The 25,872-nt window shown below is 40.7% G+C and overlaps 1 protein-coding gene across 1 annotated transcript; it reads left to right on the top strand.

Moving 5' to 3' along the window:
• Positions 1–1,710: 1,710 nt before the first annotated feature.
• Positions 1,711–25,872, top strand: LOC122780281 (vasoactive intestinal polypeptide receptor-like). The gene is made up of 13 exons (XM_044043537.1): positions 1,711–2,241; positions 3,465–3,558; positions 4,914–5,027; positions 11,085–11,191; positions 12,063–12,160; positions 15,190–15,319; positions 17,676–17,829; positions 19,498–19,558; positions 21,785–21,851; positions 21,933–22,024; positions 22,356–22,485; positions 22,992–23,033; positions 23,176–25,872. The coding sequence occupies exons 1-13, from the start codon at positions 2,182–2,184 to the stop codon at positions 23,365–23,367; spliced, it is 1,341 nt and encodes a 446-aa protein (XP_043899472.1). The 5' UTR covers positions 1,711–2,181; the 3' UTR covers positions 23,368–25,872.

Genomic DNA, 25,872 nt, shown 5'->3' with positions numbered 1-25,872 from the left:
CATGGTAAACACACAATCCAATTGTTGAGTTTATTTGCTTTCTGTCACTCTGGGACAATTCACTGTGTACTTGTGAAAGTGATCACTCAGCTCTATCACCAGGGAACTGACAGAATCCATCATCTGTTTAGGCACAATGCATGTTGCCCACCTGCTAACATACACTCTATGCTATATTTGTTCAACATTTCAAACTTCTGTTGGCAGAAAAGATGAACACGGACATCTCAAGATTCACCTTGAATCATTTCCTGGTCCAGGCTTTAAGCACAGAAACCATTTCACACGAAACCATCTCGAGGGTTTTCATGGAATGGTCCAAAAACAGAAAATCCAGTTGATGCCAAAGGTCAGAGGTGAACGGCTATACTGGTTTGAAATGATGGAAAAGGCCACAGACACTTCAAATTGCCACTTTAGCTTATGATTTCTTGAGCTATACTCAAAAAAAGCTTGATTGAGGTCACAGGTTTTGCACCTTTCTGACAGACATGTTTATTGGACATATAAAGGTCTTACAAAGCTGGAAATTGTGTGACAGGAACTGAAAATAAGGAAGACGTTTGCTGCTGCTTCCAAATTTCCACAAGATCTATTCAGCAGAACTGAAATGAACATTTGACTTTTTTTTTTTTTTTACGCCAGAGGAAACTTATTCTGACTTCCACAAAAGCTTTTCATAAGCCACAGTGAGTCACCCACGAAGCAGTAAGAGCACATGGTGCCACTGCAGAAGGCACCAAACAAAGAGTCACTGTGTTGATTGTTATCACGTTAGCGGTAAACGACATGATCCTCATCCCATCTTCACAGTCTGCACACATGGTGCGCGATGACAGAGTAACTACCTGACGACAGACAAACACACACATGGTTCCTCACATGCAGTGTTGTTGTTTTAGATCGTTTTTCCAGTCTTTTTTGATGAATTGTGGGCTTGTAACTCTCCTGCTGCCGCTATTGACATGATGTGTCTGTTACCGCTGGCTTCAAATCTGGGAACCAAACTGTGTGCCAGATTTTTGTTGCATGCAACTTGACAGTTGGCCTGAATGTCTTTTTGCTGTATATGTTTCTAATCCTTTCTAATGTCAAAAATGTCTTTGTGCGTCCTGTGGACGTTAAGTCACAGTGACTGAATACAGCTGCAGTATTTTTGAACAGACTGTGTCAGAAGACGTTCTGACTCTCCCGTGATGTTCAATGCTTTCTCTGTTTTTTCCGCTCAGACACAGATTAGACCAGGGGTGTCCAACTCGCTTTAGTTCAGGGGCCACATTCAGCGCATTGAACAACGACATCTTTCCCTTTGTTTCACATTAAATGAAGTATCTTTATTACAAAATATAAACCTGAAATTTCTTGAGAAAAACAAGTGCAATATTATACTTAAATTAACCATTAACAGGTTTCTGGAAAATAGGGCCAGATTGAACCCAGTGATGGGCCGATTCTGGCCTGCGAGCTATACGTTTGACATCCCTGGATTAGCCCATTCACTGACACTTAATTTTTTTTTTTAATTTAAGTGACAAATAAGATTGTTTGATACTGAATTAGTGTCTTTAATCCTTTTATTTATCTATCTATCTGTCAGTTGAAGTGATTTAATGAAGCCTCCAGAGTGAAAGTGGATACAAACTGAAACTAAAAACAGCTTTTGTTACTGGAACCACTGTGGTTTAATCTTTAACACTTTATTGTATGTAACTTGCTTATCATATGCTAATGCAAATGTTTTATCCATGGAGAAACTCTGGAGGTTTGTGTCATAACATGTGACAAGCAAAGAAATAAGCATATGATATTATGTGTGTCAAAAAAAAGGAAGAAAAAGTCCAGTCGTTTCTTTATTATTCTGCAGCTTCCTTCTCTTGGACTTTATGCGCGCTGACGCCTTCAGCTTCTGACGTGCACAGATGATGTTTTTCTGTAAGTTGTTCAAGGTAAAGCACGAGTGAGAGCGGACGGAGGAGGAGGAGGAGGAGGAGGGTGTTTGAGGAGCGGAGCAATTCACTCCACTTCTCTGCGCAAGGACGCACGGAGCCAGTGTGGGGAGCCACGGGAACCTGCGCAGGATTACCACTCGATTTCCACGTCTTTTACCTTGTTGTGTCCATCATCTGAGAAGGGCGTTTTCTCTCTTTTTCTCTTTGTGAAGACTCAGCTGCGTTGACGGATATGTTGCCCGAAGTTCCAAAGGGAATTTCCCTCCTTCTGTCCTTCATGTTGCTGGAGCCCGTGAGTATATTCATCATTTAACACTTTAGAGACTTCACTGTCACTTTAAACACATTCATGGCCGATCGTGTAAGATTGGCCAGTGGACGTTGATGCTGCTGCTTCCCAAACCCGGTTTTGGATGCAGTGCGCACCCCGCCCGCGTAAAAACTTTCTTTTCAAGACGCACCACGACTTCCTCTAACATCATCTCAACCTTTGTTCTTACATGTGCACTCTCTTTTCTCTCGGCTCAACATCTGCCTTGTGCGTAAATCTCTCCCAGTTTCTCTCGCACCAGTGAAATAGCCGGTGTTGGTGTTGTTCTGTGACACTCATGTGTTCTCTGGCCTTGGTGAAATCTTTTCATGACTTAGGTAAAGGTAAATTGCAGGAGAAGCCACAAAGTGCTTGTTAGCCACCCAAGAGGACACCATGGCAACAGCTTCCTTTGTCTGACCCTTGTCTCCTTCATGTGTGTTTCACACTGGAATTCATACTGAATTAGAATAGGATGCTTTTATTTCCTTTCTACTCACTCACACAAATCAAATAAGGGAGAAGATATAGGTGCTGTGCAGGTGTGGAAGGTGAACACAATGATGACGATCATCATCATGAAGATGGAGCGTAGGAAGTTTTCTCCTGATACTCCAACTTACACCGCTGAAGGCAGCACTGATCCATCACTGACAACACATTCTAAAGTAACAGGACGTGCTGCGTAGCCCCAAGGAGTGACATAAATCATAATCTAAAGGGGAGAGAGTCACCTTCTGTGGAGGGAGAGGATGGAGTCACATGGACTCATTTTGTGGTTTAACAATAGCCACATACTACCAGTCTGATTAATGCCCACAGAAAAGAGAGACTCATCCGCCTAAGTAGCAGCAATAAATCTTCTGTTCCCGCAGAGGCTCTGTGTATTCTCTGGTGATAAACTGTCACCGCTTCAGCTTCACGTGGCGGCAGCCTCATGCCCGAGGATCCTCGACAATTTCAATATATGCAAATCAAAGGAATATGACTGTTGAATATGACCAACAAAAGATTGATTTTGTGTGTGTGTGTGTGTGTGTGAAGATTAATGGTATCCTGGGTCAGCTCATCTAAGCGGAGACCAGTGGAGATGATAGATGTGTCTACCTTGTTATGTGAGACACTGCAGGTGCAATGTTTAGTAGGTAAATCATGTGTGACCTGAGCCGTACAGAGAAAACATGTGTGAAATATTCTCTTCACAGGTGGTTTCAATGCAAAATCAGATGTGTGACATGATGAGGGAAATAGACCGAGAGCAAGACGCGTGTGAGGCTCATATTGAAAACACAACAACAGGTATGTGGCTTTGTGTTTCTTATTACATCTTATTACATGGACTTTTATAGGGTTCAGACCTGGTTTTAGGTTTATAATTGGATTTAAGTTAGGTTTAGGTAAGGTTAGTATCTGGCCCGGCAGATGATTTGACAAATCTGATCTTACATTATTTGCTTATCTTCACAAAAACTGTTTGAGTTCATACTGAGTTCAGAGCTTTTATTCTGAAAAAAACACGACCTTACTCAAATAGATTCTGTTGCTAGAATTGACAGTTAACCTAAACTAAGTGTTTGGTTTGAAAAATAGAAATAAAAACACTGCTGTAAATGTCCGTAAACTTGTATATGTTAGGCTACCGTCCACATTATTGTTAGCTTCAGGCAGCAAACGTGGGTTTTTCTTTCTGACTGAAGATACGATGTTTTGGCCCAATATTCAATTGCTTACAAAAAAAATTGGCCCTCGACCACATTTACTTGCTGATCCCTGGGCTCGGGAATGCATTATGTCTGTGTGTGTGTGTGTGTGTGTGTGCTCAGTACAAATGCTGTACAAACGTGTGCTGGCTGTTGATTTAATTTGAGAATTTCACAAATGAGATCTGTTGAAAGTGGCACAACAAGCTCTGTAGACAACAGAAGCTGTTCAACCCCTGGCTTCATATTACACGTTGCATGGTTGAACAGTGTTTTCCAGCCATTTGTCACATGTCAACGTGTTGACTTTACAAGTCAACTTCTCAAACTGATCACATTGTGTCCTCCATTCTCAGTAAATGCACACAAGCGGAGTGCAATCATAACATGCTATAGGTTAATTGTAATTTATGGACAGATAATTGTCTTCATCTTCTCGACATGTGTAACTAAATCCTCACCACACCCATCGGGAGGCTGCTAAAAGACAATAAACACTCATTATCTTTACTTACTATAGATTCCCATCAATGTAAATGCTGTTAAACCCTCGCGGTGGTGTAACAGATTCTTCTGCTGAGGCAGTGAGCAGGTGTTGTGACCTGATTCTGCGTCCTGAGACCAAACACACTGTGGAAAGTCACGGTGATCTGATGAATTCAAATAAGGGTGTGTAACGAGGGACAGGGAGCTGTTTTATTAGTCATGTTGGCCACATGTTACCTTGGGTCATCTGCTGTTATGACGGCTGACCTCAGCTTACACGTCGTTTTTTGGCTGCCATGGGAACTTCAGTGCTCCGCCTTCGCCTCGCTCAGGTCGCTGTTTGTCGGTGAAAATGTATGAATGTTACAACGGCATCAAACGCGTTTCTCTGCTCGCTCTTCTAAATCTCATATCGAATGCTTGGTGTCGATTTCGTGGTGATTAACACGTTGTTGTCCGCTCGTCCAGGTTGCAGAGGGATCTGGGACAAGATCACCTGCTGGCCCAATGCAAACATCGGAGAGGTGGTCACCATCCCCTGCCCCAAGTACCTCTTCTACTTCTCTGGAGATTTCCTCCCACGTAAGAATAAAGATGTCTGTGTGTTACCTCCAGTCAAAATGTACGTAGTCTCCTGTTGAAAAGAAAGTCTCCCATTGTGGAGCCTTGAGAATCATAATGGCTGCCAATAGGGTCGGGTTTTTGTTAAACTGGTTCACAGACGTCATGTGCAACCAGGCTTCTATTGGATGATACAGTCACTCATATGTTGCTGTGATTTATCATCTGTTTTCTACGTCCATCATGCTCTGTTGCGGAAAACCTGACACTATTGGTTAGGACCATTAACTCCACAGGAAAATGAGAATTATGCAAATTTCCCCATAGACTTTATTCAAAAGAGGTTCTTTCTGCAGAGGCAGAGTCGCCCCCTGGTGGCTAATGGCTACTTCCATCCTTCTTTCTGGGCTTCATGTTGAGGCTTTTAATGCTATGGTTAAACATAGGGACTATGTTATGATTGACTTTGTCAGGACCAGTAGTCCAAAACCTAGTCCCAATGAGGCAGAACCACATTTCTGAGGAACTGGTTAATTTTAGGGTCACAATTTGATTTATTGTTCATGTTAAGGTTAGGGTTAGGCATTTAACACTCATGTGGCACGAATTGCCGTGGGAATAATACTCAACTCCTTATATGGACGTCCTGGGCATTTATAGGTCACATCTTCTTTTTTTATCTTTTTACTTCATGTGTTGCTGAGTCAAAGTTATGATTCATATCTCAATTCTTTTTGTTCCTAAAAACGAGCCAAGTGAACTTTGAACTGTGACTCATTTCCAAATTTCACAAATTTGAATACTTTTCGGGTCAGGTCTAGTGGATTGTCTCGGTTGTGCTGGAAAAAAGCATATGAGACACTCTATATTGCACATTCTTAGAGCCTCTGTTTTAACACAGTCATGGAAAAATAGCCTAAATGTTCTGTGTTGTAAGGGTTAACTGGTTATGATTAAGGTTAGTGTGTTTAGGCTGTGCGGACATGTGTGTGAGACTGTTTGCATGTTTGTAATGTTTTCACATGGCAAAGCAGAGTCGAGCGTCTCATCCACTGCTCATCAAAGACACACTTTCTCTACGACGTGTGCTCATTATGTGTCGCTAAAGGGGGAACTTCTCTCTCCAGACTCCAGACTGTGATTTTCTCCGTACACTTTGATATTAATTACACCAAAATGAATCCCCATCGTGAAATTGCGTTGTTAATTTGTATTCCTCTGGCAGGGAGTCCTCGTTTTCATCACGGAGCCTTGAGAAATGTTTGTACAACTGCTTCTTTAGAGCAACTCGTTCATTCTTTCTTTTGCTTGCAGCGTTCGACGCCGCACCTAGATGCAACCTCTTAATTCACGTACATACAAACATAGTATCACAACCGGTTAAGATTTGCCTTTACACAAATGTGTAATGTTTTAAAAGAAAGTGAAAAGAAATGCCTCTATGCACCCCTTCTTCTATTCTCCTCCACGTCATTATGTTCTTCCTGTGGGCATTCTTCCATACCCTCTTACCACGTTTGAAGAAAATAATTGAATATTTTTCATAAACAAACCCAGAAACAGTCAACAGCACTGACCTCATTTTGGCATCTTTCAGTTCATTGTTTTGGTTTTAGTTGAGAGCTGAGAGAAGAAACGTCAAGCGGCTTACACGGATTAAATAGACAAAAATAAATGATATTCAGTGCCGACAAAACATTTGCTACCAAACTGATACCAGTGTTGTGTTGAATCAAACATTTCCACTCATCACGACAAAGGTTTTTAGTGTTGTTTTTCATAAATAAACCATGTATTATGCAGTTGTTGGCAGCAATTGTGTAACTTCTCTGACCCAGCACAAAGTGGCACACAGACAATGTTTGTGAAGTGACACACTTTTTTTTTTTTCCCCACTTTTTATTTATTGATGTAGCTCATAACAGGGCTAGAATGTTGGTGGAGAACAGTGATTCCCAAAGACTGGTTAGGACCCACAGATGTCCCCAAAGAAATGTGTAAAATCTTCCCAGCCTTTCAGTTACGATTGATGAAATGAAATGATATGCATCAAATGAAGCGTCTAAATATGTATAGAACATTTATGAAGCACTGGTATAGAATAGTCATGTTGTCAGGAATAAAAACACTCTTAACAGTGAGTTAACATTATTGCCTCATGTGTAAATAAGCCCAACCTATATCCCTCTGCCAACACTGTACTTTGGACAAGTGTAAAGTTAACAAGAGTTCAGCTGCTTTTACGTTCAAACCTGCGTGTCTCTGCAGACATGATGGAGGAGTCTCTGCCCCCTTTTAATCTAACCAGTATTTTCCACGTCATATTCGGGGCATGAGAGGAACTCAAACCCAAAGATTTATCATCACTAAGTGAAGTCTCCATGTGGAGGAAAAAAGGTTTTCTGGGAAGCTGTGATCTGACCCAGATGGGAGAAATGGTGACCTGACACAGGGGAACTCTCCCTGGGAAGAGAGACATGAAGAATGACCAGATTTGTGGGGTTGAAGGCAGACGTATATTTTGTTGACATGTCAAAGTTTCACAGGATCAACGAGCCTCAAATGGTCAGGGGCCGGCGAGGAGAAAAGAGGGCTTGACAGAAGGGGTAATCTGTGACCTGTGCTGCACGCATGTACAGGATATCAATTATGCAGTAAATCAGCAAATCAGTGCAGGTCTCTGCTGGTTAAACCTGATCTGCTCTCAGGTCATGTAACAAGGACTTAATTAAGGGATGATAACCGTCTGGGATTCAGGGCTTTGTAAATTACTGTTGTAGAGAAGGAAGATCCATGTATCCACATGAGGTTAATAAGAGCAAGGAGGAAAAGCTGGCCGTGCCGTTTTACATTTTCATTTCTTTTATAAAGGTTTAAGAAGTACTAGTGAGGTGCTTGTACAGCCAAGATAAGATAAGATAAGGTAAGGTAAGATATTCCTTTATTTGTCCCTCATTGGGAAAAGTGCAGTACTTCAGCAGCCAGAAATCACAAGTGTACTGAAACGCTTTTAATGTCAAGCTCTGTCGAACTGCATTATGGGTGAGTCGTTTTGTGCCGCGTGCAGGTGACCAGGTGCGTCCCACATTTGCTTCCCTCATCCCGCATCCCGCATATTGAGACGATGTCCCGCATGTTAATGGACTCTAGACTGGTGCTTTTCTAAAAGTAAATGTATACATCTGATCTGATGGCTGTAAAAAAAAGGAGGACGGCTGTCACCTGCGGATCAATCTGTCGGACACGAGTCTGAGTCAGTCGGAAATGATACCGATTTTCAGGAAAGAAATACAGCAAAGGAAAGAAGATGCAGCTACAACAAAGAACAGGGAAACTAACCACAACTGGGTGAAACAGCTAAAGGACATTTTTGCCTCTCCTGGTAGACTTTTTTTTTAAGAAATTGCAGGTTGAGGAGAGTTACACTGATCAACAGACTATGGAAGAAATTGCAAAAAAAGAAAAAGCTACAGCCATAGTAACAGATAGTTAATTAGTTACTTATTTCTTATATGTTATACTTGTAAACCTTCTCCGTCAAATACTTTGCTGGGATCTGCGTCAGAAGGTGAGAAATGTCCAACTTTACAAGCAGACATGCCTTTCTTATGAGTTATTTCTTGGGGAATTCATAAAAACATGTTTTTAAAAGCACATTGTTTATTGAATTTGGATCCCAGGTTGTTTTTTTTTTGCATCCCATTATAGAAAAATGATAATAATAAAAAAAAACCTATAGGTGTGAATGTGAGCAGTGGTTTGTCTCTGTTTGCTGACTGTGTGAAAGGCCAGTGACCTGTCCAGGATGTACACTGACCCCCACCCAATGTCAGCTGGGATTAAATCCAACTCCCACCATGACCTTTAAAGGATAAGCAGTATAGATAATAGATGGATGGAAGGATGGACGGTCATATTGTGTTCATGAAGTTGCCCTCTTTGTGACAGTTGTGAAAGAAGTTATTGACACGTCTTCATCCATTCATCTTGTACAAACCTCACACACACACAAGCATTATGAAACATGGCGCCACACAGATTCAGGGGCCAAGTCATAAATTTAGCTGAGATAGAGTTTGCCATTTTCATGAACTCCTTGCAGCTCTAACACAAACATAGAGTCATTCGTCTTCAAACAACACTCTGGCCGTCTCTGCAGGCTCGAGGTGACAGAGTACCTGCCTGTCACGGGTCTCACCTGTACGTCGTCACATTCAGCTGAGCTGGAGCTGCTCACAGCAAGCTAACATGAGTCTTCCTCTGCGATATAATTAGAGAGCATTTGCATCACTGACAGAAAAGACGTGGTATGAATGAAAGCGTGGAAATCCAGATGATGACGTGGGTGATTAACTTGTTTGAGCTGTCCTCGTTGTCGTGCATGACACTGAAAAGTCCTCGCCGTCATGTTTCTGGGGGATGATGAAAGCATTCTTTTGGCAATCCCTCAAATCCAGCGGTGGCATGGGCTGAAACAGCAGGGACTTTTCATGGCCTTTGTGCCTTGTCGTGTTGTTTGAGGAGGCTAAGCCTCAGTCTTCTCTGCGATACGCCACGCTGACCGTATTTTAATGCCAAACACATTCGAAGACTTTGGATTGTTGGTCATTTCCCAACACGGGCCTGATTTGATAGTGGCCGCGGAGCGATACGGTTGGGAAATGTGCGGAATGTCCTACATTTAGATTTCCACAGATGCATTCATCACTCGGATTAATTTGTCACCAGCACACGTTCCCTTGTATTTACAGGAGAGGGGGATGAAGAAATGCCACGAAAAATGTTACACAATGAGACGACAAACTAAAATCAGATATGCTTCATGGAGGTGTTTCAGTCTAATTAATGATTAGTGTCTTCATTTGAATGGTGATGCTTTCACATGATTAAAGAACAATCGCTGTGTGCAACACCAAAGATGATCTAAAAAAAACAAACAAGTTTTTGGTTACGTCTCAATGAATCTAAAAAATTATACATTTTCAAACGTGAATAAGATAAGAAACATTAGAAGGATGTGACATTCAGTCTTCAACAGTTATTGTTATTCATCTTTACTTCAGGAAGATATATCTAATTTATCTCATTTGTTTAAGTTAAATTAACTTATATACTTTAAATGTTTCCTTATGTCACTCAAATATTTAAATATTCCTTGCGTTCATAATTTCTTCTTTTTGTAAAATGTGCATTACAGTTACATTACAGTCTCACACTTAGTTCTGGACAATGAAAGAATAACAGTAATAATCACTACTAAACACCGAGCACATCGCTCACAGCATGTTTGCACAAGCGCACTTTGCGGTTTCTAAAAGCCGGAAGGTTGCACGTCAAAGCCAACTTGCGCTTATTAAAGTAATTTGTTTTCAGGAAGCCAGAGAGCAAAGTTGCATTCTGCATATTGAGATAAGGGTTGTTCAAAATTCAAATTTAATACATACAATCTGTTCATGTACAACTGTGGTGTTTTTTTCTCTAAAATCTTTTTCCATTTTTTTGTTTTTCTTCATTGTAAATTGTTAATACACCATTTCAACATGCAGTAAATAGTAAATAACTGCCAGATATACAAAGTTAAAATCACTTACTCGGAGGACATTTTGAGGCTTAGGCTTTTAAGTTAGTCTGAGGTCTTGGTTTGGCTAAGTTTAGGGTCATGGTTAGGATTATGGTCCAGAGTAAGTCTGCAGGAAATGAATGTAAGTCAATGCCATGTTCTCTGAAGTCATGGAAACCAGTGTGTGTGTGAGCGTGTCTTGACAATCATTAAGAAGCAGACAGAGGCACGTACACGCGGGAACACTCCCGACATCTCTGAGCCGCTGGGGCGACTGATCCCCTTCACTCATTCCTTCCATTTCCTTTTCGTATTTGAGAGAATCCCAGTGAGACACACACGCGCATCTCACTGTGACTTAATTAACTGTGAGTAAATCGAGTGGAAGTCTCACCTCGCTGCTCATGTAACGTCCTGAGCACACAAGCACACTGACACATTACTGGGATTTTACTTTACTTTAATTGTGCTTTTCTAAACGTGAGGTTGACTATTCCCTCTGCCCCCCTGCTCATTAGGTAACCTGTCAAAGACCTGCACTGAGGACGGCTGGACCCCCATCAGCATGGACTCCTACATAATGGACTGTGGATACAATCCCAACAGCACCACGGACGATAATACGGTCGGTATGGCAACCAGCTTGAAACCGATCATCCCCCATGTTGCTGCCAGTGTGAAGCAGCGATGGTGTGACGTATTATTTTACTGGGCTTTGTGATCAAATGCACCCACGATGAGTTGATTGTTGATTGTTGATGTGCGAGTTCATGCAGAGAGACACCGCAGCTGCAATCAGCTGACAGCGTCTGACTGCAATCACAGCCGCTCTCTCGCCAACGCGGTCCAATTAAATAACACTCCTCCCTCACAAATCGTTAATATTTTACGTTTAGTGACTGTCCTGGTGATTTCATTTGACGTGGCCCATAACTCATGATTTATACAGTAGATTCTTGTTTTTCACTTTAACATAATGACTTGAAAAATAAAAAATATATATAAATATCCTGTCTGTGATGCAAAAGCATATTTTTTACAATAATTGCAATAGTGAATAGTTATTATTTGTACTCAGGATAATCATGACATAAATTGTTCATATCATGCTGAAACTAAAGTTTACCTGCTTACGTGAGCAAACTCAACACAGTTCAGTTCATAACAATTGCCTTTTTAAGTCATGGTTGTCCATCATTTTGAAATAGGTTCTGCTACAATGATTTTCTTCTAATATCTAATATTTGAAAGGTTTCCAGTTGCACATTGAATAATTTTTTGGACAAGAACAATGTAACACTCTCTAGATAACTCTAAATTTAACTTTTGAAAACTTAATAACTTGTGTCAAATGTCCAAAACCTGTCATGATAAGTGTTGTTTAACAAATGATGTCACATAATTTAATGGCGCTATCATTTTTTTTACAGTATACTCTCTGTTAAATGTCAAAGTCAGTCCAGATGTTTCCACTAAATGTTAATGTGTTTTTGCAGGGAGAATTCTTCTATGCTATCAAAGTGGGCTACACCATCGGTCACACCGTGTCGCTTATTTCTCTCACCATCGCCATCATCATACTCTGTCTCTTTCGGTAAGAAAATCTATCACACATGTGCTTAATGTCTCAGGTGTAAAGGCAATCAAACACCTTGTTCCATCATTTAGAACAATAAAACCACGCTGAGCTCTCATTTCACTTAGCACTTCCTGCCTTTTATAGCAGTTTTACAGTGTTTTTCACTGAGCGATCCACGAAATTTTGCCACTGCATTTTCTAAACAAAGTGGTCACCTGCAAGCAGCCATAAAGTCAAAGCACTTAAACAGACAGCTACTGTTACACGGCCATTTCTCAACAAGATTACATTAAGTCCAGGGGGTTGCAGTGTTGAAGTGTGTGCATGTTTGCATGAGTGAGACAAGTTTAAAGCTGCCGTGTGTAACTTTTGGTGATTTGTATTGTGTGTCCTGCATCTGAAAACGTTGTTTTGAGCCGTGGAGTGCACTCGTGGAACTTATCGTGTCATACTCCGACCTGTTTGCACATGTCTCACTGTATGAGCGCAACGTTGCTGCTGCTTGCGTCTGTCTTGGCTCAAAAGAATCACTTCCTGTGCGCAGCGTGAGGAATTTCACTGGGCGTGATGTGAGATCTAAACACGGCGACGCTGAGAAACACATCTTGACAACGACTACTTTTGAACATAACAGATATTTCCATCCATCCATTGGTTCCTGTCACAGTTCAGTCAGCAGGTTTCCTCTCACCTGACTCCACCCCAATCTACTTGCCAAGACACACCTCCTCATCAAGCCAACACTACTCACCTGTGATCACAGCTGCTCCTCATCTCCTGCAATCAGCCCTCCTTATATACTCCAGCTCTCCTCACTCACTCCTTTGACAGACTTTTCTTAACCCTCATGTAAGATGCTCCAGGGTTTATTCCCGGACTGACTTTCGATTGCCGACCCTTCCTGTCGTTAACCTACATGCCTCTGCCTGAACCCTGGGTCTCACCTCAGTCTTCTCTCTCCCTGACCATGTTTCTGCCTCAGTGTCTCTGGTTTCTGTCTGCCTCTTCCCTGGATTGTCTGGTGAGCTTCCCATTTGGTTCAACTCTCCGCATCTATCTACCTGCCTGCCGTTTGCCATTTCCTCTGCTGTGGTTCTAATAAAGACTGTTGCCAACTGTCCTGCGCTGCATTTGGGTCCTTACTACGCCCTGTTTCAGTTACTTGAGGGTCTCCTGGCCGCTGGTGTCAATCTCAGCTGACATGCAGCAGAAGGCGGGGTCACGCCCTGGACAGGTAGCCAGTCCATCGCAGGGCAAACGCATAGACAAACAACCATTCACATTCACACTTTTCCAATTAACCTCTGCACGTTTTTGACTGTGGGAGGAAAATGGAACCCAGAGAACCTACACATGCACAGGGGAGAACATGCAAACTCCACACTTGTTTTTTGTGACAAGGCAACACCAATGGTGTTTGCTCTAAGACACGGTTTAGGTTGGTTTTCCACTACAAAATAGTACCTACTCAACATGGGCGGAGTCGTGGCTGCAGGAAACTGCCGTGACTTTGTTTTACATGTAACCCACAGACTAGTGACTTGTAAAGCAAAGGGTACTGAATCCGTTAATTAAAAGTATTAAAAGTATTTGTTCATAAATGTGCACTAGAACGTGATTAGAACATGTCACTAGTTTATTTAGAAACAGATGTTCATCCACATTAAAACCACTTCTCTATGGAATGACACAAAATAGTTATTTTTTTTCACTGCGGTGAGCTCGACTGAACTTCCATGGAAGCTCAGCTTCTCTGGGGGTCAATGGAGCAGTGGGCGGACTGCATGATGATTGGAGGATCTGTCTAAAAGGCGGAGTCCATTTATGATTGACAGCTTTACAGAATCATGTATGACAGTGGAGCCTTTTCTACCTCAGTCCTGTGTGGAAGCTGAAACTTGAAAGTTTTTGGCGTAAACTTGTCACAATGACTTTAATACTGATTCTAAATGTAAGGAAAAAGTAGAAGAATGACACTATATTTGTTCATATTGGTCTGCTGTAATTCCCCAGGAACAGGGCAAAGATGACGACTGCATTTGCAGCACAAAGGAACTGTATTATTCCAAAACAATGACAAGAATAGTATTCACTTGATGTCCATGTTTTTCATGCAGGAGTGTTTATTATGACACTAAACCAGCTCTGAGGAAAAGTACTGGTGTCCTTACCAGCATCCTGCTTATGTGCTCTGGACACAAATTTGTCTGTTGCCTCTTTCAGAGTCTAATTCTAATAGATGACCCACAGTGTACACTTGGCTGTGTTTGCATGTGGACTGTTTGTGTGTTATGGGCTAAACAACAAGGGATGCGTTTACTTCTCGGGGTTTATGAAATGAAACCGCAGTGGTTTGGACTACGGAGCAGAGACACAGGATGTGAATAGTTTATGTTCGGCGGCGGACATTTGTGTTCCAGCAGCTGGCTGATGTTGTGTCATCGCGCCCATCCTTCTGGGATGATTCGCCTGATGGGTTTACACGATTCCCCCCCCCTCAGTTATAAGCTCACTGGGAAGGCATTTGTACAAAAACACCCATAAGAGAAAATTTACATTAGTGACATTTCCTCTGCAAACCCCTCCTGGTTTCTTCTTGTTTACTTCTGCACTGAATGCCAAGAATATTTTTCACTTTTTCGCCTCAAAAATGTATGTTTCAGTGAAAAGTTACTTCCATATAAAGCCTGAAGCTGATACAGATAGCTTGATATTTCCATAACAGCACAGCACAGCACAGCACAGAAGGGGCACATTTTCAGGTAAAGATCACGTACAGTAAGTGTTGATGATGACTTCTCTCTTCAGCTAAAGCACATATTCTGTCTGAAGGTTTCCTCCACTAAATTAAACCTGTGTGCTTTCTTTTAAATATGTCCTTCATATTTATTCTGCACGCGTGCCATAAACGCAGGAGGAAAGGTCATTTAAACAGCTTGTTCTTTGGTCTTAAAACAGAAACCGTTCATATAAGGAGATTAATGTGCATTTTCTTTTCCTTCTTGATTTAAAAATCGCATGACAGTTCATTTATGTTGTTACAGGAAGCTGCACTGCACCAGAAACTACATCCACATGCATCTCTTTGTGTCCTTCATCCTGAAAGCTGTGGCTGTTTTCATCAAGGACGTGGTTCTGTATGACGTCGGCGAGACAGAGAACTGTCAGTCATCTGTGAGTGTGCCGTATCTCTCCCCACGCTGTTGAATTCTCTCGTTTCGCTCGCCAACATGTCAATTTTATTAGTGAAGCCGTACGGTTTATTGATTTTCCTCCCCGCATAAATCAAAAGCCCTACATCATGGATCAAGTTAAGTTGTTTATCTGAGCGTGCGGGCAGCAGTCTGCTGCTCAGTCTCTTAAATAAGTCGTGCAGACTTTAAAGCTTTTGTCTCAGAGTTGACTTAACCTGCGAGTGCTCGAGTGACTCTGGGTGTAGCTGTGTTTGCCGAGTGCCTTCCACTCCTCAAATGATGTTCCCCCATTCACCTGTCCAGCAGGATGTTGTCACAGTTCCTGTTTGCCGAACATAAACTCAACTACAGACAGCTTTGTCAATAATAAATCACATTCGCAGTTTCGAGAGCCACTTTTAATTGCTTTCTCCCGACAACACGATCACAAGTGCTCATGTATGTTAAAAACTTGGTGCAGTTTCATATGAGGCTTTTTTAGAATTGACAGATTGATCACGGAGGATTTTATATAAATATTGAATTGCGATTATTTTGACTGAAATTGCATTTCCAGTATGATTCATGACATGAGAGGTAATGGTAATTTTTAGATAATTATTCTCATTTTCATTTGAATAACATATTTGATGATGATTACTGTGTGATATTTGTGCAGATCTGTGAGAAACAAGTCAGTCTGTAGCACACGATGTGTATAGAACAGGACAATATTTAATTTAAAATGGTCATTTGACACACAGAAATTGAAAATTGCAGTTGACCATATTGCAATTTCAATTAATTGTTCAGCCCTACACTAGTGTAAGCTTTATCAGCAGATATAGGTTTAGATTAACAGGCTGTAAATCACACACTTTTACATTCTCCATTCAAGTGCCACGCACTCATGGCTGAATTTAGATGTTTCCTCCTCAGGGTACACACATTGTTTTGGTCAAAACGCAGCTGCTAACTCTCTCAACTGTTATTTACAGCTGATTCTAAGAAAAATAAATATACAAGGCAATAAATTACATGGGTTTGGAGAGAGAGATGAAGTGTAACAGGAAAACCAAAAGCATCTTTCTAATAATGATGCAATCTTTTCTAAGAATGCAAATTCCTAAAATACAACAAATCCTAGAAATCCCATTGAAAACAATAGCATGTTTAGTGCAGTATATACATGTGAGGGAGCCAAACAAGATTTCTAGAATGCAGAAATCACTACTGAAAATTTTGATAAATTACACTGAGTTACATATTCATGTTGGTAGTTAGTTTAGTTTTTAATATGCAAAATAGAATAGAATAATAGAAAACAATCTATGATAATGCCGTAGAGGAAAAAATGCACCATATCCAATAGCCTATTTTATTAGAATGTTATATTTAATCTGGTCTTCTGCTTTGGTTACAACCTTTTTACAGCCTGTTATTTATTTTTTATGTGAGTTCTCCATATTTATAGATCTACAGTAATAATTCACTCTAGTGAAGTGAACACAGTTTTCCACCTGAAAAGGTCATTTCATAAACAGCCTCCTTTACAATGCATGGCCATTTTTGAGCAAATGTTCATTTTAAGGTTGAACTCGGTCGGTAATGTTTACAGGGCAGACATTATTATTTTATTATTAGTTTGCATCTACCTGTGCTTTCACACCTTCAGAATTATCGTCCCAATTATACTGTGACGAGCAATTTAGTTTAGCTGATTTTTAATGTGTTAAAGAAAAAGTCCAAGTACTTGCAGGTACATGAACTCAGAGGTACAATTAAGCCTATTTAATCTATGAAAATAGTAATTGCACAATGTATTACCACTATAAATGTCCATAGCCATAAAAGATTACATACACAAACTTAAAACTTAACAGACAATTTTAAATTTAGTTATTTGTGAAATGTATAGTTTTCTTCACACTTTTTGTCATAGCAGTGTGATTTTCTCTCCATTAAATCCACAGATAGCATTCATATTGACATATTTCAATATTGTTTTTTTAATGAATTTGACTTAGTCTAAAAAAAAATGGATAAAAGTCTGAAGCCTTTAGTGTCCAAACGCAGAGAATTCATGAGTTAAAGTCAGTTCATGAGTCCTGAAAATGTACAGTACTCGAGTCTGACTTACATCTGAGTCCTGAACTTCATATATCTTGATATATCACCATCAATATAGATATAAAAAATTGTGTTAGTCTGTAAATGTCTCCTGATTGTCTGTAGTTGCCTCTTACACGGCAGCTACATTTACCTTCTTCTAATCTATTCCCTCATAATGTAGTTGCATTTCTCGACATTCACTGGCCATGACGTAAGCCTTTTAATGAGACGCTGTGTTCTCGCAGGTTGGCTGTAAGGCAGTGGTGGTCTTCTTCCAGTACGGCATCATGGCGAGTTACTTCTGGCTGCTGGTGGAGGGCCTGTATCTCCACGCTCTGTTGGCGGTCTCCTTCTTCTCCGAGAGGAAGTACTTCTGGTGGTACATCCTGATCGGGTGGGGTACGTGTCGCCTACTGTGCCATATGTGGATTGAACAACAACGAGTATCTCGCACGATTCCGTGTTTCAAGTGCACCGAATCCATTCATTTGTCTGAAGAGGCAGCCAGAATTCATCCAGTGCAATCATCGTGACAACTTGAATGTCTGTTTAGCGTCAGCCACAACAGCCACAACATACGCGGTCATATGTAAATATATGTATGAGTACAGTTTTATACATGCAGCGGCGCCTCCATCTGCATATGAATAAGTCAGTTTTAGATGACGAACAGCTGGCCGCTGCCACTCTGCCCTTGTTGTTGTTGTAAAAAAACCAAACTAAAATAAGTCCTTTAAACCTTTGCTATGACGCAGAGTGTGATAAGAGGAGATCAGATACACTGTTAGTGCATTTCTGAATGGACAGTTTCTTTGGCAGCAAAAATGCTCCTCTTAATTTTCGCTGCTCTTTGACCACTCCATACGATTCAGTGCTTCTGGCTTTCATCCTGACTGTTAGGGTTCACCACCACAAGCTCTTGCACGTATTTGTACACAAGATTTGGCTGAACTCTTAAATGCCTCGTCTGCCTCCTCCTCGGCGCTTTCATCTTTCAAATTCATCTTTTGGCCTGTTGTCCTAAAGTTTCACAGTTCTTGGCGTTTGAAACGTAGACTCAGCAACCTTTTCCCCCATTTTTCTGACGTTTTTTTATTCCCATCATCATCATGCCGATTAAGTAACTATATATAGGCCTGAAATGCTGTGTCTGACAGCGGGGGAAATGGAAACGGGAATGTGGCTTTCCTACAGATCCCCTGGATGAGCCAATGTTGTGACAAAGCTAAAATATCAGTGAGTCTAGTGAGTTTAAAATGATGAACAAGACGCTGGACGACTTAAGCTATAAAAGATGAACGGTGTACACATGCTTGACCAATCCAGTCCAACTTTATTTATAAAGCACTAAACAATGTGATGTATATCAGAGATAAATAAAACCTGATAAAATATAAAAACATAAGACCTAATAGACCCAAGAACAAACAATAAAACAATAAAATACTGTAGAAAGTATAAAAACAACACAAACAAGTCAAACAATAAAACTATAAAAAAAAAGATAAAACCAACGACTCATACTGGCTCGAAAACCAAAGAGTAAAAATGCGTTTTAAGATTTAAAAAGTTTTGAAAGTGGACGTTACAGACAAAATATGATGCCAAATATGATTGTTCACACTTTTTAATGTATTTAACTTAAAACTATGTATATATTTGACCATTTTTAGTGTTTTTCATTGCAGTTGTCCATGTGGTATTTAATTTTTTCATTTCAAATTGCATCATAAATGTGTTTTTTTATTGTGAACAGAAACTTTTACTTTGAAATTCATCGTGTGTATTGTTATTTTATTATTGTGATATGATTTTAAGCTATTTTCCCACCTCCCAGGTCATTGGATGCCCCTGCTCTACGTTATAGTGCATAATATTATTTTGTTAGTTAGTTTGTTTATTTCGGTCACAGGTATTCACAAATGAATACCAGTACGTTTGTGTTGACTTATAAATGAAATGCCAGAGTTCTGCACAAAAGAAATTGTGTGGACTGAATCTCAAGCTTATTTTGCCAACCCTATGCAAAGTTGAACTAATGTACGCATTATCTTGTCTTGTTTGTAGGAGCTCCAACTATCTTTATCTCGGCCTGGGTGATCACAAAGGCTTATCTGAATGATCCAGGGTGAGTTAAACATTCATCTCGGCTTTAATCTTTGTTGAGGAACGAGCGATGGCCGGGCCCACCATTGTTTATATTACACAGGTTCAGTCCAGTCTTCATTTGCATGACATAAACAAATGACTTGGAGATATGGCTGCGCTTCCACACAAAGTCAAACCACAGCATTGGCGTTTTTTTCCAGAGATCACATTGAGTCTGTTAATGCTGTTTAACACAAATGCATGAGATTTCCCAGAGGCAGAGGTGTGGTGTTATTTGATTAAGCGCTGCAGCACACCTATGACTCACAGGCGTGTGCACACATAAGTAAAGGTAGGATCAGTAATTTATTTCTGGATCACTTTTTATCTCATTTGTTGAAATCCTCCCAGCGCCCCAATAGACATCAATAAATAAAAAAGACTGTCTGTCGCCCTCGCAGTCCTCTAATTACAACTCAGACCCGACCTTATTTATGTTTGGTAGACTGTTGCTGCCACGACAAAAAAATAACATGGTAGAAAAAGTAAAAAGATATTTTAATATCATTATGACGCACAAGAAACTATGATTAATCAAGGGTTTGATTTTCATATCCTTTTATGTGTATTTTTTTTGCATAACTTTTGCATTTTGAAGCTTACTACACAGACAACAACAAAAAAATATGTGTCATAAGGTCTCTGTAGTTCTCTAACACACTTGAGATGGGGAGCGCTGAGTGCAATCTGCAGTCTCACCATTAGATTCCATTAGATTAGTCACAAATAAGAAACTTCTTGTTATACTGTGTACCACATTCAACATTTAAACTTATGATGTGATAATACGGCAGAGTGTTAGGGCCACGCATGAAGGAAAAAATACTTTTTTGCCATGAAGAGATTAAAGTCAATATCTTGCGGATTAAGTGCTGGGTGTCCGGGTTTTCATGACCTCGGCATGGTCGGTAACGTCACTAAAGAGAGAGTTATTATTTCATTCCACTTCCAGACACAGTGTAGTGGTCTTTGCAGCAAGAAGACCCGGGTTTGAGCCCCAAGGGCCTTTCTGCATGGAGAAAGAGAGACACACAGTGTGTCTTTGTATGGTGCAATCGTCCACCTGATCCAGTCACACTAGAATAAGCTACATTTTAAGAGGCATGAGGTTGTACACGAAGAAGAATGAGTCATATTGTTTTCATTGGCTCTCTCTTGTGTTACAGCACATATACTTGAAATTTGGATCTTGTTAAAGAAAATTCCCCATGACCAGAAAACTATGTTATGAACACCTCAGCTACCATTCACACAGTTTGAATGAAGTTAAAAAAAGTCCCAATTAAAACCATTTAGTCTTTGTTGTGCAACTTGAAGGAATCCTCTTAATGTTGGTATAAATGTGCAGTTGGACTCAAACTGATGAGATTTTGGTGATCAAAGCTATTGAACACCTACAAGAGTGTCCTTTCAAATTGAGCACAACTGTTTATTAAGTCTGGGCACAAAAATCTGATTTTCTTTCTGATTTAGACCACATTTGGAAGTGTTTGGAAAAAGAAAAAAAAGTCAGATTAAAGTCAGACTTTTACAGATGAGTCTCAGTCACTGCTCTGTTTCAGTCTGAATGCTCTGGCTGCTCAAATCGGCACAAACTGATGACATCAAAAAACACCTCACAAACCCTGGACCATGACGACATGGAACATTACAATACATGCCTCTGTCCCTACGTTTTTATTGTCTTATAGAGGGGCTCTGCACTGCAACTTGTTTGGAGAGCAAGATGATGCACCTCCATTACTAAAGTCACCCATACAGATAGGGTGGTTATGTCTGGACACGCCAATCTGATTTTATAACTTACACTAACCAGAGCAAACAGTCTGTCAGATTTTGGTCTAGACATGGTCTGTATTTAAAAAGGATTCTGGTTTGCCAGATGAGGTAAACCTGGAAGTAAATAAAGTAATGAATAGCCACCAGGGAGCATCTTCCTGGTTGCAAAAACAAACTCTTTGAATGGAAGTCTATGGTAAGAGGAGTTCAGTAAATATTTTCCAGGGGAGGTAATGTCTCAATGGAACATGATTTCAGTTTTGTAAATAATGTTCCATTTACAGGAAAATCGATGATAAAGCCCAGCACATGAGTGGACACCGCTGTGACTGGCTTCACAAACATGTTTTTGGCCTCAGAATATTCTATGTTATCAGTCAGTGGAGGAAACGGACCCGTGTGGTAATTTTATTTCTTCTTCTGACAGATGCTGGGAGACCATCGATGACAGTCCATGGTGGATCATCAAAACCCCTATTTTAGTCACTATACTTGTGAGTAATGGCATCATTTCATGTTCAGGTGTGTGTGTGTGTGATGCAGTCACACTGACCACACTGTTCCTCTCTGGGCAGGTGAACTTTTTCCTTTTCATTTTCATCATCCGGATTTTGAGACAGAAGATGAATTGTCCCGACATCGGAAGGAAGGAATCCAATCAGTACTCGTATGTTTTCACTGTGTAATATTATGTTATTGTCATAATTGGGAGGGGCTAGTGGATGAGAGGTTTGACAGCATGGAAGTCACTTATTTGACTAGAGTGAGGGCCTTTCTGTGTGGAGTTTACATTCTTGAGGTGTGAATGGTCGTTGGTCTCTGTATGTTGACCCTGTGACGTCATGGTGACCTCAGCTGGGATTGACTCCAGCTCCCCCGCGACCCTTATGTGAAGGATAAAGCAGTAGACAGTGAGTGAGAGTGGCTGAGTGAGGGGTTAAGAGGCTTTAACCCCTCACTCAGCCTTCTCCTCACCCACTAATTTTTCTTCTTTTTAGGAGACTGGCTAAGTCCACACTGTTGCTGATTCCTCTCTTTGGCATCAACTACATCATTTTTGCCTTCATTCCTGATCACATCCACCCTCAAGTCAGGATGGTGTTTGATCTTATCCTGGGATCATTTCAGGTAATGTGTGACTTTTTGGCAGCCTGTTTGCACGTAACATATGTCCGAAATCCTTCTTTTGACAAGCGTTCCATCTTGTGTCAAAGTCAAAACAAGTAACACTAGTGGGCAGCAGCTGGATAATAAAGGGACATTTCTTCATCAGGTCATCTAATTAGACAAATGTGTGGTTTGTGCTGCTGAGGCGATTCGTTTTTCATAGTTGAGTAATGCGGTTGCGTATTGACTGAGCGTTGAACCGGTTGCAATCTCTGAGAACTAAGTGAAAATAATGAAACCTAGCAATGGAGAGAATTCTGAATTTGTAACCGTCGTAGCTCAGAATGATATCTGCTGGGAAAATTCCCCAGAGATTGAGATGATGAAGCTCCTGTCTGAGGCTGAAGTCGGTCGTAATCTCACCATCATTATTCAAACTCAAACCTGTGGAGTGTTTTCCCAGCTGTGCTATCACACTGGTAATCCTTCTCAACAACAGCTCTTTTATCTGCTCCTCTCTTCCACAGGGTTTCGTCGTTGCAGTGCTGTACTGCTTTTTGAACGGAGAGGTGAGTAAATTCAAACAAAGGACACTTATTTAAGATGTTTGCCATCCTCGCTGGATCTCATTTCACCTCCCCCTCTGGTGTGTCATCACCTCTTAACTCCCGGTCTTCATCCTGTTTGTTCACACCCGCGTCTCTCCTGCAGGTACAGTCAGAGATTAAGCGTAAGTGGCGCAGATGGATGCTGCAGAGGTTCCTGGGCACTGACACCAAGTACCAGCAGCCCTCCATAGGCAGCAATGGCAACAACTTCAGCACCCAGATCACCATGTTGACCAAATGTAGCCCTGCCACACGCCGCACATCTGCCTGTCAGGAGCATCTCTCTGCCATCTGAAGCTCTGCTTTACAACCACATCTCCATTATCTATTGAACGAGTGGTTCACAGGCAATGTTGATATTGGTTACTAAAGGTTAATGTAACATTTTAGTACTGAGGCTAATGTTTGCTCATTGTTATTTAAACCATTGCCTGTGAAAAAAAAAAAGAAGAAGCAAACACATCAATCTTAACTGCCATGGAAACACTTCACGCGTTCTATGTAAGTATTAAGAAATCTTTAAAGCTCCGGTGTGTGTAACATCTGTTGCCAAAACACTGCTCGTGTCTCTGCCAACCAGGACTTACCCCACACCTCAGGTGAGCCTGCAGAGCTTCCTGAAAGGACGACTCTCGGAGGCCGTCCGCACAGAAGCGGTGTCGGTGAATACGCATGCTTATTAGGGAGGACTGTATTGAAACTGAAGGAATTATCTTTTTTATTGTTTTGGCATTTCGTCCACAAGGAAACGGCGCTTTGAGAGACCCGAGACGGTGCTTTTGGAAAATACGCCGACCTTGCTCTTTCGTGTTGACAACGAATATGATGTCATAGTCCCACCTTTTCTCTTGTGCTGGCATTCACTGTCTTGTGTTTGGATTGTTATAGATAGATAGATTGTTTGTCAGTGTTACCAACTACTGACATTGAAAAGTAACTCAAGTCAGCACCGAAAAGACGCTAGATATCACTACAATTTATTTCCCTTTTTTCTCCTTTCTTTGGTCTCTGTTGATCGAAAAAGATCGTTTATGTCTCGTGCAGATTCTGTGTGCACGTGGCTAAGGTCTGTTTCAGTATCTCAGTCCAGTTTCAGAGAACCAGGGACAATACCTTAACCTATGGTTCATTGCGGTTAGTTGTGATCTAAAATGCATCAGTCTGTGTCACCGCAGAAACAAAAACAAAACACAGCTATTCCGAGGAACACAGAGCATCGTGTGAAGCTGATTGGCTCAATGAACTCATGTGACAATGGTTTAATATTCAAAAGTTACACACTACAGCTTTACGTTAAAAAAAATAACAGCAAAAACAGGAACACTGCCATTTCATCAGACGGGTACCTCCACTGTGACTAACTTTCTAGTAGGTAATACGATCTATCTCCATAAAGGTCAGTGTCACTAGAGTGTAATGCATTGACGAGGTGTTGAAACGCAGTTGTCACAGTAACTGTAGCAAAGCCACCGAGTACAGGCGGGGGGATGAAAAAAAAGATCACGATTCTAACATGAGTTAAAAGGAGGTGGGACTCTCAGCCAGGATTTTCCATCTGATGTTACGCAATATAGGGATAGAGCCAGAGACGAGCTGTGTCCTCTGTAAGAAACGAGATGTTTATGATAAAGGTTTGTTACACAAGAGGACTTCAAGCACTTAAGCTAATGGTCACCGTGCTTACTGAGCAGTGGTAACAATATTAATGACTGTGTCAGACTGAGAGGGGGATCTATAACGTAACCAGTCGATGTTCACGTATTAAACCTGTGTGTGGCAGTTTTATACGAGGGAATACACTCAGCTGCAGCAGCAGCAGCTGCAGCCCAATAACATTCCACAGCTTGACTTAAGCTTGTGAAATGTATCTCAGTTTTCAAAGGTTTTTAGTTTTGAGTGCACAGACTTTGTTTATACTGTTTCAGTTTCTCACGGAGCAGATGCATTCCATTATTAGTCCATTACACACAACACTGTCAATTCATTCATGTGTAGCAATTGTGATTCATTTATTCCAGACTATTCTGTTGCGTTCGATTTCATTTTTTAACTATTCTACTCAGTGTTATGGCTAAATCCATACTGTGTGTTGTATTGTGTCGTCATTAGCCTTTTCCCGTGTGGGGTTATTTTGCGGATGGCATTGTCGGCTGGTACATCATGGCAGAAATATCTCATCTGCTGTAAAGGTTGACATGATATTTTGTACAGTCATCCCATGATTCATAGTAAATGAATCCTAATGACTTCACCTCTAGTGTTTCATGAAGTTCTTCAACATCTGCGGGGTGGATTGCAGACATTAATATCCTTGGATTCATTGTAAAGTTTAATTTTGCTCTGTGATTTTAAATTTTTTTGACAGAACACTTTGAAAAACTAGTGTCTCATCAACTTCAACACAGAAAGTTTGTGTTTAATGTTGATTAGAAAACACTTTTATGCTAAACTGAGGTGTCGAACAGGTTGAACATCCCCTAAAACACACGTTTTATTTGAGTTGCCTACCTTGTACTGGTGTGTGTAAAGCTGAAACTGAACTGAAACTATAGTACCTCAGACTAAATGTCACACACAGCCATGATTGTACATGTGATGTGAAACTGTGCTCAGGTGTCAACTGGAAATCTATGTTTACATTTAAAAATATGTTTCTCCCTCATAGATAGTTGCATACTGACCCAAGTGTCTCCTGTTCATTGTAAATATTGTGTCGTGTACAGTACGTGCAATCAGCTGTTAATATGTCGTTGAACAAAATGTCAGATGATGATGATGAATAAAACTATTTGCACTGTGA

This window comes from Solea senegalensis, linkage group LG1 (genome assembly GCF_019176455.1).
Source record: "Solea senegalensis isolate Sse05_10M linkage group LG1, IFAPA_SoseM_1, whole genome shotgun sequence".
NCBI classification, from domain to species: domain Eukaryota; kingdom Metazoa; phylum Chordata; class Actinopteri; order Pleuronectiformes; family Soleidae; genus Solea; species Solea senegalensis.
This window is presented reverse-complemented; position numbering and strand designations above follow the sequence as displayed.